Source organism: Podarcis bocagei (assembly GCF_964188305.1).
Source record: "Podarcis bocagei genome assembly, chromosome: 13".
Taxonomy (NCBI): Eukaryota; Metazoa; Chordata; class Lepidosauria; order Squamata; family Lacertidae; genus Podarcis; species Podarcis bocagei.
In genome coordinates, this window is record NC_138138.1 from 24,962,724 (window position 1) to 24,977,063 (window position 14,340).

The following is a 14,340-nucleotide window of genomic DNA, read 5'->3' on the forward strand; positions in this document are numbered from 1 at the left end:
CACGGGGATTCGAACCGCCAACCTTCTGATCTGCAAGCCCTAGACTCTGTGGTTTAGACCACAGCACCACCCGCGTCCCCCCTAATAATCAATGTACTGTACTACAAAATAAATAAGACAGTATTGTAGATGACAAAAAGTAGAATTAATTGTTTTTTTTATTTGCACTGATGACAGTTATTGTTTGGATGGGGGGGGCGGCTTTGATCCATTTCCGCAGCCACACAATCAGTAGCTAAACTGGGTTCCACACAGTCATTAACCGAAAAAGCCTCAAAATTAACCGAAAAAGCCTCAAAAACAAAAATGCAAAATAAATAGCAAAAACAAAAGCGCCAAACTTAATCCATTCCGGAAATTCATTTGACTTCCGAAATATTTGAAAACTGAGGCTTCTGATTGGTGCAGGTGCCCCGGAAACAATAGTCGACAGCCACAGGGGACATTCAGCTTCCAAAAGACATTCAGAAACCGGAACACTTACTTTCGGGTTTTCAGCGTTTGAGAACCAAGGCGTTTGAGTACCAAGACATTTGAGAACCAAGGTACCACTGTATTCAAAGAAACAAGCAGCTCAGGAGGCCAGGCCTAGTGAGCACAGCAACTCTTCCAAGTAGAACTTGCCCCAATAAAGCAGTTGTGGGGACTGAAGTCCGCCCCCCAAACCCACAGTTCCCTAAGAGTCCTCCTCCCCTGGGTCCTTTCCAAGCAATCGGAGACTAGGCCAACAGGCTCCTCCCTCTTCATACCACTTCTGGTCTTGGGAGACCAAGAGGGAGAGGAACTGGTTGCAGCAGGAGGAGGAGACCCCCCTGGTTTCTTCACCAGCCTGACTCATCGCTGCCTCTTGACCCTGCTCCTCTCCAGCCTCTGATTCTGCCTCTGAGCCTGGACTGCTCACTGCCACAGACTCTTCCTGCTCACTAAACTTCCTGCTCACTAAGCAGGCTTCTAGTTTCTTCACACTCACACATCCCTCTCTATCCTCTAACCAGGCAAGGAAGAGGTACGGTCAGAGCCCCAGGGCATGCATTGCACCCAGGCATAAACACTCCAGGAGGGTGAAAAGCAGGGAGGTCCCTACATCCTGCTCCATGTCCCTGTGGAGTCATTTCCATTCATCCACAGGACTGCAAGCAAGCTTCCCACACCCCAGTTGCTGGCCAGTCTCCAGATCCAAGCTGTCTCACATGGCTAGAGGTGCTCCAGCAAATGACTAGCTCCCAAGCTGCTAATATGTTAACCTTAGCACCTTGAATTAGGCCCAGCAGCATACAAACAGCCTGCGATGCCGGGAGGGGAAGGGAGTCCTCCCAGGGGGCTCCCCCAAACTCACCACTCTTCTTGTAAAAGCAGACTTCGGCCTGGTACTCCTGCTTCCCCTCCAGCACTTTCTCGATGCGCTGCAGGACGGCTTCGCAGGTCTCGCTGCCGTAGAGGAAGCGGCAGCTGCAGTTCTTCTGCATGACTTCTGTCCGGGCGAAGCCAGTAAGGTCGCAGAATCCGTCAGAGCAGTAGACGATGGGGAAGCCGCGGTGCACCTGAGCGTTGGCCAGCAGGAAGTTGCTATCTGCAAGTGGGTGGAGAAGGGAGACCCTGAGTTGTCACGCCAGCATTGGCGGGTGGGCAGGGAAGAAGGAATTCGGGTGCCGATTTCACAGCCTAAATCGGAGTTGAGGACTTAAGAAGAGCCTGCTGGGACAGGCCAATGGCTCATCTATCCTGGCATCCTTTTCTCACAGTGGTCAACCAGATGCCCGTGGGAAGCCTGCAAGCAGGATTCGAACACAAGAGCACTGTCCTCTCCATTGGTTCCCAGCAACTGGTTTTCAGAAGCATTTCTGCCTTTTGGCTGTGGAAGCAGAACATAGCCATCATGGCTAGTAACCCTTGACAGTCCTCTCCTCCAGACTTCGCCAAGCTGGTTCCCTCCAGCTGGTGGGCTACAGCTCCCATCAACCAGGCAATCATGTTGGCTGGAGTCAATGGGAGGTTTAGTCCAACTGGAAGACACCAGCTGGGTGAAGGCTGGCCTGAACGAGCAAGCCCGATTTAGGGAATGCCTCCTTCAGTGGTATAACCAGGACAAAGACTTCATGCAGATGTGGTTGATTCTGCAGCCAAGCTCTCTTTCTTTTAGTAAGCCCCTTGAGCACCCCATCATTGGCCAAGCTTCTTCTTTGAAGTAGCAGAAGCTGGAGGCAGACAATAGGCTTTTTATTCCCTGGTGGTCGAAGGTAACTTTGAGATTACTGTTTATGGAATCTGTGCTTCTCCCACTTTTGCTTTTAGGTGGGCTTCCTAAACTTGGGTTTCCAGCTGTTCTTGGACTACAACTCCCATCATCCCTAGCTAGCAGGACCAGTGGTCAGGGATGATGGGAACTGTAGTCCAAAAACAGCTGGAGACACAAGTTTGGGAAACCCTGCTTTAGGTTTGTCAGGTTTTGGTACTTTTTCAAAGCCTGAAAAACCTGTCTGACTGACCAGAGGAGACAGTTCCATCAAAGAAGAGTGTGTGTGTGTGTGTGCATGCACGCACGCACGCGTGCGCGCACACACACACACACACACACACACACACGGTATGGAGAACTTGTGGTCCTCCAGGTGTTGTTTTGGACTACAACTCCTATCATCTCTGACTGTTGGCCATGTTGGTTAGGGCTGGTGGGAATTACAGCCTGACAATATATGGAGGGCCACATTTTCCCCATTCCTGGTACACACATACAGAGTGAAGCCTCTCTCAAACCGCTGTCAACCTTTTTAAGAATGATTGCCTGTCCTCAAGTCAATATGAAGTAATATTACATAATTGAGAAAAGCGCCTTTGAGCCACTGCAACCCGCTTCCCACAACGTTAGCATTAAAGAGCTGAACATCTCTCCAGGGCACATGTCAGGGCTCCCATACATGACTTCTCTTTCTAAAAATAAAATAAGCACTGCCTTCAGACTTTAGGTGTGTTCGCACATTACATTTGGCATACAAACTGAATACAGTGGTAACTCGGGTTACAAACACTTCGGGTTACAAACTCCACTATCTCGGAAGTAGGACCTTGGGTTGCAAACTTTGCCCCAGGATGAGAACGGAAATCATGCACCGGTGGTGCGGCGGCAGCGGGAGGCCCCATTAGCGAAAGCACGCCTCAGGTTAAGAATGGTTTCAGGTTAAGAATGGACCTCCGGAACAAATTAAGCTCATAACCCGAGGTGCCACTGTATATGGGTACACAAATAGCTGAGCTATATGCCCATACAGTTAGTCACATACAGTGTTTGATGTTCAACGTATGTACCACCTGTGTACCCAATAGCAGAGCTATACAAAGCAGGCATCCCACTTTCCCACAAACACCTGCACAAGTGCGCAGGCAGTTTGTGCCTGCGTTCAGCACAACTTGCAAACAAGCCTCCTTCCTCATGAAGGTAGAGACAACTTGTATACGGGTACTAGCTAACCTGTGAACACCCGTCAAAGCCCATTGCAACACTAGACAAGGTGCCAAATCGCTAGACATGATGCCCAACCCTGCAGTTTCACTGTGGGCCTCTTTCTATAGGAAGATCAGAGGCAGAAGGCAAAAAACCCCCTCTCCTGCTTTGTGTTTCCCTGTTGCAAGGTGAGAATCAGGGCTGTTGTTGTTATGCCACCGACCAAGTGGAAGGAACTCCTTGTCTAGGGAGGTTTGCTTGTGTGTGTGCTCACTTCTGTCTCTGAGGGCCTTCTGAACGCTGGCTAAATCTCCTTTGTTTACCTTGGGCCTTCGGTATCTCTGCTTTTTCGTGATGTTGTGCTCCAGGCTTGGCACCAGCATGCAGGACCCTTGGGCAGCCGCCAGGAACCCCAGCACCCTGCAGGGCCCACTGCTGAAACCCACTCTAGATCCTCTTTTTAAAAGGCACTCTCAGCACTGCCCACTGGCTGCTGTTGTAATTTCCCACAATGCCTTGGGAGGGTGTTGCACCAGAGGCATTGTGGGAAATTAAAACGGCATTTGCCCCGCTCTGATTGAAATACTGCAATTGCCACGCATACACCACCACCACCCACTGCCTGGGAATCCCATCTGGGCACCAACAATGTGGCAAAATGCACATGGGGGGGTGTCTTTGCTAAAGGCCACTAAGCTGCCATTCCTTGACGTAGTGTCCTCAGTATGCAGGGTGGACGCTGCAAAGTATAAGACGACAGCACTGTGCTGCAAAGAGCTTACAAGCGAAAAAATTGAAACGGAGGCTGCAACAGAGGAAGGGCTATGGTTTTATTGCAACGGCCATTCGCTTTATCGCTGTTGCAAATTTCAGCAGAGATGTTGCAAAGTCACTTTGATTTCTAGCAGATGTGGTGCTACAAACAGGCAAAGGTGGAGCAGAGAATAAGACTTCCAACACTGTTCAGGGGTAGCAAATTTGACCCACGGAACACAATCGCATGGGAAGTTCTCTTGCACCCCTGGCAGATTCCCTCCTGGGGACATAGACAATTTGTTGGTGATGGTGGAGACCTCATGGTAGAGCTACCCTTAAGTTCTCCTTCCTGACGATTCCCTGTTCCACCTCCAAAACCAGACCCTGTGCGTGCTCCCTCCCCGCCCCTCCTCCTAACACAAATCACTCTGGATCTGAAGGCTGACGATGCACTTTGCTTCCCAGAGACTCAGCAACCGCTAGGACCAAAGACACACCTGTCCCCTGAGGTGCTGAGGGTGGGAAGAGATCTGCCCTAAGCTGACTTGATCCCTGTCAAAAGCCTTGAAGAGAAATCGGGATAATGAGTGAACTCGTGTTATTACATGTGGGGTGGGGGAAGTTCTGGCAGAGATCCTTTCCTCCCCCCCCCCCCCGAACATGAGGGTTAAATGTTAAGGCTGTGAGGCAAAATTTGCCAAAGGGGAAGCTGCTGCGCTTAGCCAGGCAAATGTGCATCTATTTTAAATAATGTATAGTTTGCATCTGGAACAGGAGATTATACAAATAACCAAGGCACCTTCCCTACAGAAAATGGGAGTTTTGCTCAGCTGCAACCCTCTTCGTTTCTAAGAACTCGTCAGGCACTGCTCACTTGTTTTGATGCATAGTTTGTTGGGCATCAAAAGGGGCTAGAAACTTGCTTTTTTGAAGAAGCAAAACCAAACCGTATGGTATGATTGCAGATGCACGGAATGCACACACACACACACACACACAGCCTTGTCCAAGAGAGAACAGCAGGAGAGTTGGGGGATAAAGAGGGTGAGGTGGAGGGAGACAAATTGTGGGAGGGGGCCACGGCTGAGTCAGCTGAGGATGGGCAAGAGAGACCATAAAAAGCATCCCTAGTAAAAGATAAAAACTGGGTGGAGGGATGTCACCCACACCCTTGGATTTTTTTGCACTGCTGCCAGAACTGCAACATTTTCCTGAGTCTGCCACAGGCCTGTATTTCCTGGGGTGCTCTTGAGAAAGGAAGGCTTATCAGCCCCTGCATGGCACAATCTATTTTTGCTTCCTTCGCTGCATGGCTTTCCTGATCCTTGCACAAGGGGTTGCCGGTGGAGGATACTGAGGCGGCGGCATATTCTGCCTTCCGACTGGCTCTCCCTGCCTGTTTGATTAGATGCTTTGCAGAGTGTTGATCAGGATGTTGCCACCTTGCTCCTTGGCACGGCCCCAAGGCAGACAGATGGCCCTCAGCAGAGAAGGTGCCAAATTGGACATTTGGGCTACGGATTTCCATCCAGCAAGGTCAAAGTGTTACCCCTCAAATGGCGCCCATGTCTGTGTCCTCAGAGAGGGCCAAGAACTGTGGAAGAGCTATGAAACCCAACCCTAATGCATAAGGTTCCAATATCCCCTTCCCTCTGGATCAATCTTGGCCATGCTGCACATTTTGCCTATGAAGCAAATCTCTCCAGGTGATCTGAATCGAGATAAGGTGGCATCCTCAAGGGGTGGAACTGGGACACCATTCAGGGCAACAGAGTAGGAAACAGGCATATATGACCCGTGGTTGATCAATCCACCAGAAAGTATTGTTGGACAAGCGGCACTGGAATGAACAGGAGCCAAACAAGGACATGGTAGGCAGTCCTGCACAGTTTATTTCAATGAAGCTTCTGCAGAAGATCTTGCCTATAGATTTTGTGGTGTGTGTGTTGGGGGGAGACTTTAATTTTCTGCCTCAGACATTAAAATGCCTTGAAGCAGCTCAGAGCTGGAGAATGTCTAGAACCAGTGGCACATAAATGCTTAATGCTGTAATGGCTTTAATGGGAGAAATTCAGTTTTGCTACTATCACACCAGGGCTTAATTTGAGCAGGACACAGCTCTCTGTCCCGTTTTCTATACTGGTATTCAGCTTTGGGACATGATTTTTAAAAAATATATTAAAAATATATTTATATACGGCCAACTCATATAACATATGAAAAAAGCAGTGTATAAAATTAGGTGCAAGTATAGTAAAACATAAGATATCCGAATAACAATACAAAATAGTCGTGAAAGTGACTGGTTCGCCTTGAAAAACTTTAACAACGGAATAGGTCTGTCAAAAGCGAGGGTGCCTGGGGGACCCCTGCTGGAATGCCAGTCCACAGCATGGGACCAGTAAAACAAAATGTCCAACTTCTTGCTGAAGCCAGTCAGGCCTCTGTATGACGGGGAACAGCTAACAGTTCTCCTCCAGATGATCTAATACAGGGTTTCCCAAAATTGGGTGACCAGAAGTTTTTGGACTACAGTTCCCATCATCCTTGACCACTGGTCCTGCTAGTTAGGGATGATGGGAATTGTAGTCCAACAACAGCTGGGGACCCAAGTTGGAGAAACCCTGATCAAGTTGGGATATAAGGGCTCAGGCAGTCCTCAAGGTGACCTGGACCCAAGTTGCTCAGGGCTTTCAGCCCCCAACACCAGCCTAGCCGTGGCCTATCGAAATAAGGATTGACATGCCTCTGCACATAACGCAGAGTGCTTTGTCCTCCCTACTGAACATCCAAGCTTTACAACCGAGGGCTGGGGTGGGTGAGTATGACTTACAGACATCGTCAAGCCTTGATCTCTTTTTCATTATGAACCAGAATTGCCTTTGGAGACAACGGGATAAAGGCCCAGTTGACCAGGACTTCAGTTTTTGGCCTCCCCCACCCGCCACCCCGGCTGGCTTGAGAGCTTTCTCATCCCCCTACCCCAACCCACTTGTTTAACTCTCGGTCACCTCAGGTCACTGCTTGGATTAACTTGGGAGGGGCTTGTGTGTGTGTGTGAAAAATAGTTTGCATCTGTAGCTAAGTCCAGTTTTTGGCTTCTAGGATGCAGGATTAGGGGGCTGCTTAGAAGGGCTGTGTATTAAAATGTGCACTCTCCGCGGTTCTGAGCAGCTCTCCCTCAGGCTGGCCGGCTGGCTGGAACCACATCCTGTAAGCTGCCCACCCTGAGAGGACACAAATGAACTTTTAGATGGAGCGTCAGCAGAAGAGAAGCTCAGGAGAAGAGCCTCCCACCAGCCTGGAAGTATGATTTGGGAGCAGTCCAAAAGTTGTTTTATCAGTGCAGATCTATTCAAATACTTATGCAGGCTGCCTTTTCAGCTCAGATTTTACTAGGAAGCTCTAATTTTACTAAGGGACTGGGATGGGCAAAAGCAAAAGGAGCCAAATGCAGTCTTGCTGGGTAGTGAGGGGAGGAAATGCATGAGATATTAGAACTTCATAAAACCAAGCCCCTCCACACTCTACAGCAGCAGCAGGAAACCTATGGTGCTTTGGAGTTTGTTGATCTCCAACTCCCATCAGCCCCAGCCAGTATAGGCAATGGTCAGGTATGACTGGTGTTTGAGTTTGGCCATATCTGAAGACAGCAGTTTCCCCAACTCTGCACTAAAGTACCGTATTTTTCGCTCTATAAGATGCACCAGACCACAAGACGCACCTAGTTTTTGGAGGAGGAAAACAAGACAAAAAATATTCTGAATCTCAGAAGCCAGAACAGCAAGAGGGATCACTGCACAGTGAAAGCAGCAATCCCTCTTGCTGTTCTGGCTTCTGGGATAGCTGCGCAGCCTGCATTCGCTCCATAAGATGCACACACATTTCCCCTTACTTTTTAGGAGGGAAAAAGTGAGTCTTATAGAGCAAAAAATACGGTAATCTATTCCATACTGGAAGGTTGTGGGAGACCAGCAGCAAAGGTCTGACTAAATGTGCATATCTTTTTTTGCTTTGATTTTCAAAACAACAAACAATAAATTAAACAGAAACAACAGCAAACCTAAAAAAAAAAGAGTGTCTGCAAAACACCACAAAAATCTAAGATATGCATGAAAATAATATCAATAATGTAATCGGTGCTACTCCTTTGCCAGTTAATTTGAAAGCAAAGATGTAGACTAGGCACTGCTAAATTAAGGCTAGAAAGTTCCATTAATGGTGCCTCATTAGTCATTAATTTTCTTCCCTTTTTTTGCTTGTATTGTATATTTTATTGGCAGGAGGCCTATAAGCAGTCACGGCTCAGGATTTCCCCAAAGTGTGGGGTTTTGACCCTGTTGAGCAGGGGTCAGCAACCTTTTTCAGCAGTGGGCCGGTCCACCAGCCCTCAGACCATGTGGACTATATTGGGGGGGTGAACAAATTCCTATGCCCCACAAATTACCCAGAGATGCATTTTAAATAAAAGGACACATTCTACTCATGTAAAAACACGCTGATTCCCGGACCGTCCGTGGCCCGGATTGAGAAGGCGATTGGGCCGCATCCGGCCCACGGGCCTTAGGTTGCCTACCCCTGCCATTGAGGTTGTTGAAAAGTGCTAATGAGATGAAGGAGTGTGCATATGAGTTTGCATGTGCTTGGGGTCCAGTTAACAGCAGGCTGCAGATTAAGGATTGAGAAAAACAGGGAGAAGGAGGCTGGAGAAATAGGTTGGGTGGGCTTAGAACAGAGTAAGATAACTCTTTTTCAGCCCAAGGTCTGCGTTCCTTTGTGGGTTTTCTTTTGGGGGCCGCACGCCAGTGCAAGGCCATTACACAGACACACACCCGCATACAAGCACTCATACATACCAGCACATCACACTTCCATTCTTACGCATAACATCCACTCATTTTCTCTCTTCATTTTAGATGCTAGGGGTCCACCCACAATGAAATGTTCTTTAACGTCAGCTGAATTTACTTTTTACACTTGTACACCACACTTCCTTCAAAGAGCTTTTGGTGCATAGTCCTGTGGATTCCTGTTCAGAGTGATGAACAGTTCTGTGGAACTCAGAAGCTTGCTTACACCCACACCAACCTAAGTATCTTCCAGTATAGCATTTCCTTCGTCTCCTTTGCACTAGAACTCACATGCCTGCTTGCTACCATCGGCGGAACTCCCTCAGAAAGACAGAGCCCTGTTCAGAATGGGGCTCAGAGATGCAGGCAAGCCGGTCTGCCTCCAAAACACACAGGGATGGACGTGAGGACATGAGGTTGCTGCGATGGGGATAATCCAACTTCAGCCATTCATGTGGGAGGTAAGGAAGGATGTGAATTGAAAATCCAAAGCAATTGAGCCAAAGGATGAATGAGCTTTGCAAGCGATGGGGAATTGTGGCTCTGTAGATTTGATGTTAATCTCCCAGTTAAAAGCCTCATGGAACATGCTGCAGCCAAGCGTGATCCGTGAGAGGGTTCCCCGATTACATCTGAAGAGTGTAACTCCAGAGTGACTTCCTGCATCTTCTGCTGTAACCACTGAGCAACACAGCTTGCACAAGCTGGTGACGGAAACTGGGAGTACTGCTTCCCAGCTCCCCTTGTGCTATGCCAATGTTTATTTTATTTTATGTATTTATTGCATTTATAGTCCACCTTTTTCTTCAGGAAGCTCAAAAGTGATTTCCATTGTTTCCCCCTCACTTAACCCCCGCAACAACCCTGTAAAGTAGGTTAGGCTGAGAAGTAACGACTGGCCCTAGGTCACCCAGGAATCAAACCCTGGTCTCTCAGGTCCTAGTCCAAAACCACTGCACCACCACTGGTTCTCAGACATCAGACCCCTCCTGGAAGAGGAAGGAACCCAAGAGTCCTGGCTCCCACAACATGCTTGCTTCCAAAATTGGATAACCCTACCGCACTCCTCCACGCCCAAGCTTAGATGTGTGGGGCACTGGCTGCTATGACTTGATTACATCCTGTACATGCTCAGGGATGCTCTTGATAATTGCTTTTTGTGCTTGGCGTGACGTTAGCCAAGCGGACGTGTGATGTAAGATAGATAGGTGCCTCTGAGCACTTGCAGAGTGATTTCTCTCACAGCTGAGCAATCGCCACAAAAAGCCCACAATTCTGAGATTTGGGCGTAAGGGGCTTCAAGACAGAAAGGGGGTGCAATTTCAAAAGAAGGGTGAGCCTTGTCTCTTCACAGTTTTGAAGCGGATTTCCTGCCTCCAATATAACCAGCTGCTTCTAGTAAGCGCTTATCTAGTAAGGAGAGCTGGACTTCACTGATTTGGCTCTTTTTCCTTGCGCCACAAGGGCGTCAGAAGCAGCCGCGGTCTAAGCTTCCAAGGAGGAGTTCAGGAGCTGTCCGAAGTGCTGATCTAGCGTCCTGCCTACCGAGAGCAACGCGGAATTCCTTGACGCGTGGCGCGCTTAAAACAACAACAACAACAACCCGGATAACTAAGGGGCTCGCAAACGAGATTCCTAAATCCACAACAGGGCTTAAAAAGAAAAAAGAAATAGGCCAGCCAAAATGTTACAAAATGGTATGTAAGCTTTGCAGTTCTCCAGAACGCTTCATCGGACTAGATGGTAAACAAAACTGGGGGGAGGGGGGGAATTGGCTGATATTGGAGACTCGCTTAAATCTCAGAGAAGCGCGTGTCCCCAGGCTCAGGAGAACGATATTGGGTTTAATCCCGTTTTATATCACCGGGAACATGGGTAGAGATGGGCGTACAGGGAAAGGGTGTTCCCCTCTTCTCCTTCCCCCTTCCTCAAGCGTTCTGCAAAAACTTCTATTCTCAGGTATTGTGCGCCAGCTCGCTGTGGCTCCCCTAGGAATAAGGGGAGCGCTGCTGGCGCGGGGGGGGGGAGCGCTCATTAGGAAAGCTTCTCCCGGACATCCCCAAAGGAAAATGCTAAATTAGTTTTCATTGATCTTTCTGGAAGCATTTAAATCCTCCTCCTCCCCCACCCCCACCCCCCACGACCGGAATCCTCTTAAAGAGAAAATCCTCGAGCCACAATATGGCATTTTAGTTGTTGTTTGTGGGTTGTTGTTGTTTTTAATACACACACATACGATTACTACACCTTCCGTCCCCACCCATGTATCCTTTTCCCTTCCGCAGGGCTAAGCAGGTAGTGAGAGTGAGAGTGAAAGCGAGTGTGGCATGTGTGTCTAAGAGAGGGAGGGAGATCGAGCCGAGTTTAATTGGCACCGACACCCCAGCCGTAGTGCAGTTAGGTAATTTTAGATTCCGGGCTTAATGGTCTTATCCAACTGCCCCTCTTTAGACGGTAATCCAAGCCGTGCTGCGTTTGGGGGCCACCCCCGCCTCATTCTGCTGAGTGGGGCTCTGGACGTCTGCCTTCCCAGTCCTGCCCTGACCGCACCACTGCGTCTCCAGCCCCGGAAACTAGACTGAATGTCTAAGGTGGACTACATAACCCCGGTGGGAGTGGGTGTCCCTTCTAACCCTACAATACTGTAATACAATAAATCAGGAACGAATGCATTTCAGATTGCGCCCAGCGCGCGCAGCCTCCTTCGACCCGCAAGAATTTCTCTGGGATTGAGAAGGAGGACTTTCCCATCCTCTGGCTCGCTCCCTCTTCCCTTTTCGGTCTCACCTGGAAAGTGCCATAGAATCGTAGAGCTGGAGGAGAACCCGAGGATCATTTAGTCCAGCCCCCTGTACTGCAGGGAATTACAGCTAAAGAATCCTCGACAGATGCCCCCAGCCTTTTCTCTCTTTTAACTAGCGGTATGTGGGGGTTTTTTCCTCACGGGTGAAGGTGAAAAAGAACTCTGCACGTGGGCAGAGAGTCACTGCTTGCTGCAGCAAGCACGCCTTCCTTCTGACCGACCCTAGCTTCATTTTTAAAAGCAGAAACGCTGGGGCTCCTTCCTAGCACACAGGAGGGTGGGCACACTGTGGTTGTTTGGTAAAGGGGGAAAGGCTCTTTGCACATGCTCAGGGTTGCTCCTTCTTATGGCTCCATAGGCTTAGTTCTCCTGGCATCCCAAAGAGCTTCTGACTGGGTCTGGGTGAGTCCTGGAGCAAACAGTGATGCAGTTAGGTAGTTAATTTAAAACTCTAGACTTAAAGGTGTCGCGATGCCCCTCACTTTGAATGGTAATCCAGTCTAAAGAGTGTGGTCCTTCCGCTCATTGCGCTGAATGGGGGGGGGGGCGACTTCCACTCCGAAGTCCTTCTGCACCACTGCAGACACGATGCTCACGGGGTGACCCCGGGTCAGTTACACGGACACGTTCAGCTCAGCCTAACTCACAAGGTTGTTGTGAAGATACAATGGAAAGGCCATTTGTATCACCCTCAGCGCTTTGGAAGAATGATGGGGCTCAAATGTAATAAACGAATAAATGTGTTCAAGTCGAAATCGGGAGGTGCCCAGGGACGGGCTGAACAGGGATCGCGCAGCTCAGTGGGCTTCGCGCAAGAGAACTGCCTACCCCCCCTTGTCGGGTGCCCTTAAAAGCATCCCAAATCCCACAGCCCTGGCTTCACTTTGCCTCTAGGAGATCGGGAAGGGAAAGGATTTCCTAGCCACACGCACAGAGAGGCACCGTGTCGAAAAAGTTTCTGAAAAGTAGCAGTGCATGCAACTCACGCTCCCTTATGTACAGCCCTGACTTCCTCCTCGCTATTGTGGTCTCGCCATCAATATAAATAGTGTCGTCGTCCCCGACACCCGCAAAAGCAAGCAAGACAGGTGCCTGCCGCGAGGAGCTTCCAATCTAAACGCAGATCTCAGGGGAGACAATGAAGGAGGGAGAAAAAAGAGGGGCGAAGAAAACTTCTAATCCCAGACGCGTGAGGAGTCTCCCTAAGGGTGAGAAAGGGAGAGAAAACCCTTTCGCACATGCTCAGAGGAACTCTTTTCTAGGTATCCCTACGGCATGTTGCGGAGCCCAGTAAGGCATGCCCGAGACTGAGCACTTGCGGGCAGGCGACTCTTCCCTCCCGGCTGCTTAGCCTACAGAAACCCTTGGTGAAGCTGTTCCGCCGCACCCGGTCTCCTTTCACACGTGCACAAAGGAAAGTCTGATAACTCTCCCAAGGAAGCCTGCGAAGGCTGAACAAGACCGGAGTTGGTGGCGCAGCTAAACATCAGAAGATGGGGAGAGGGTGGGCAGCAGCAGAAGAGACCCAAACAGTGTATTCCCCTTAAATAATAGAGTGTGGGGGGTGGAGGGTCTCAGTCCCTGGGCGATCGGGAAACGAGAGAGATCAACCCACCCATCCCGATCTTCTCGATCTCCAGTGGGTGAAGTCTGTGCAGAGACAAAGAACGTCTCTCTTTGTTAACTCTGGAGATGCAAAAGGGGGGGGGGACTCGAGAGACCCAACACAAAGCGGGCTTGGGGCAGGAGAGTGGGGAGAGAGAGGCAGGCAGGCAAGGAGTGGGGTGGGTTTCGTTACTATCCAGGACTTGGGGCAGATAATACTGACTGCATGCCCCCCCCGGATTTAGGACCGCGGGGCAGAAAGAGAAACAAGGCAGAAGGGCGAGCGAGCGCTCAAGGCGACCCCTTTTCTCAGACGCCCCGAGAGACAAGCGCCCATCCCTGGGCATAGCTGTCAACGTTTCCCTTTTTTAAAGGGAAGTTCCCTTATTCCGAATAGGATTCCTCGCAAGAAAAGGGAAAAGTTGACAGCTATGTCCCTGGGGCGTCAGGGCACCTCCATCCTCGGAGCAGAATAACTTTTAGGTGGAGGAGAAGGAGAGAAGAGAAGAGGGGGGCTGCTGGTGAGGGGAGAGGGTGGAGGAGAGGCTGGATCGACACCCCCCCCAAACATACCCCGTTCAGTCCCACTGACCGGGCGTGGATTCGTGTCCACGGGACTCTTCCCCCCGCGGCGTCCCCGAGGCCACTTACGTGTCCCATCGAACCTGTTGGCGATGTTGTCCAGGAAGGTGTTCTGCGGCGCCAGCAAGCCTTTCATCACCGGCATGGCGGCGGCACCATGGGCGCCCCCCGCCGCCCCCGCGGGGAGGGTGCGCGTGTGAAGGTGGCGGCGGAGCGGGCGCGGGGCGCCTAGGCGTCTCCTCCTCCTCCTCTTCTTCCTCCGGCTCCGCCGCCGCCACCGCCGCGCGGCTCAGGCAGGGCGCTGC

General features: G+C 50.1%; 1 protein-coding gene across 2 annotated transcripts in view; it reads right to left on the minus strand.

Annotated features, from left to right (window-relative positions):
* Positions 1–14,301, minus strand: part of KCNH4 (potassium voltage-gated channel subfamily H member 4) — a 50,302-nt gene extending 36,001 nt beyond the window's left edge. The window contains exons 1-2 of one of the 2 annotated variants that reach the window (XM_081166166.1): positions 14,105–14,301; positions 1,337–1,570 (exon numbers count right to left, since the gene is read on the minus strand). In XM_081166166.1, the coding sequence (XP_081022292.1) occupies positions 1,337–1,570; positions 14,105–14,180 (310 nt within the window). In that variant the 5' untranslated portion in view covers positions 14,181–14,301. The remainder of the gene's footprint in view (positions 1–1,336; positions 1,571–14,104) is intronic. The other variant, XM_081166167.1, reaches the window with a different exon arrangement.
* Positions 14,302–14,340: the final 39 nt, after the last annotated feature.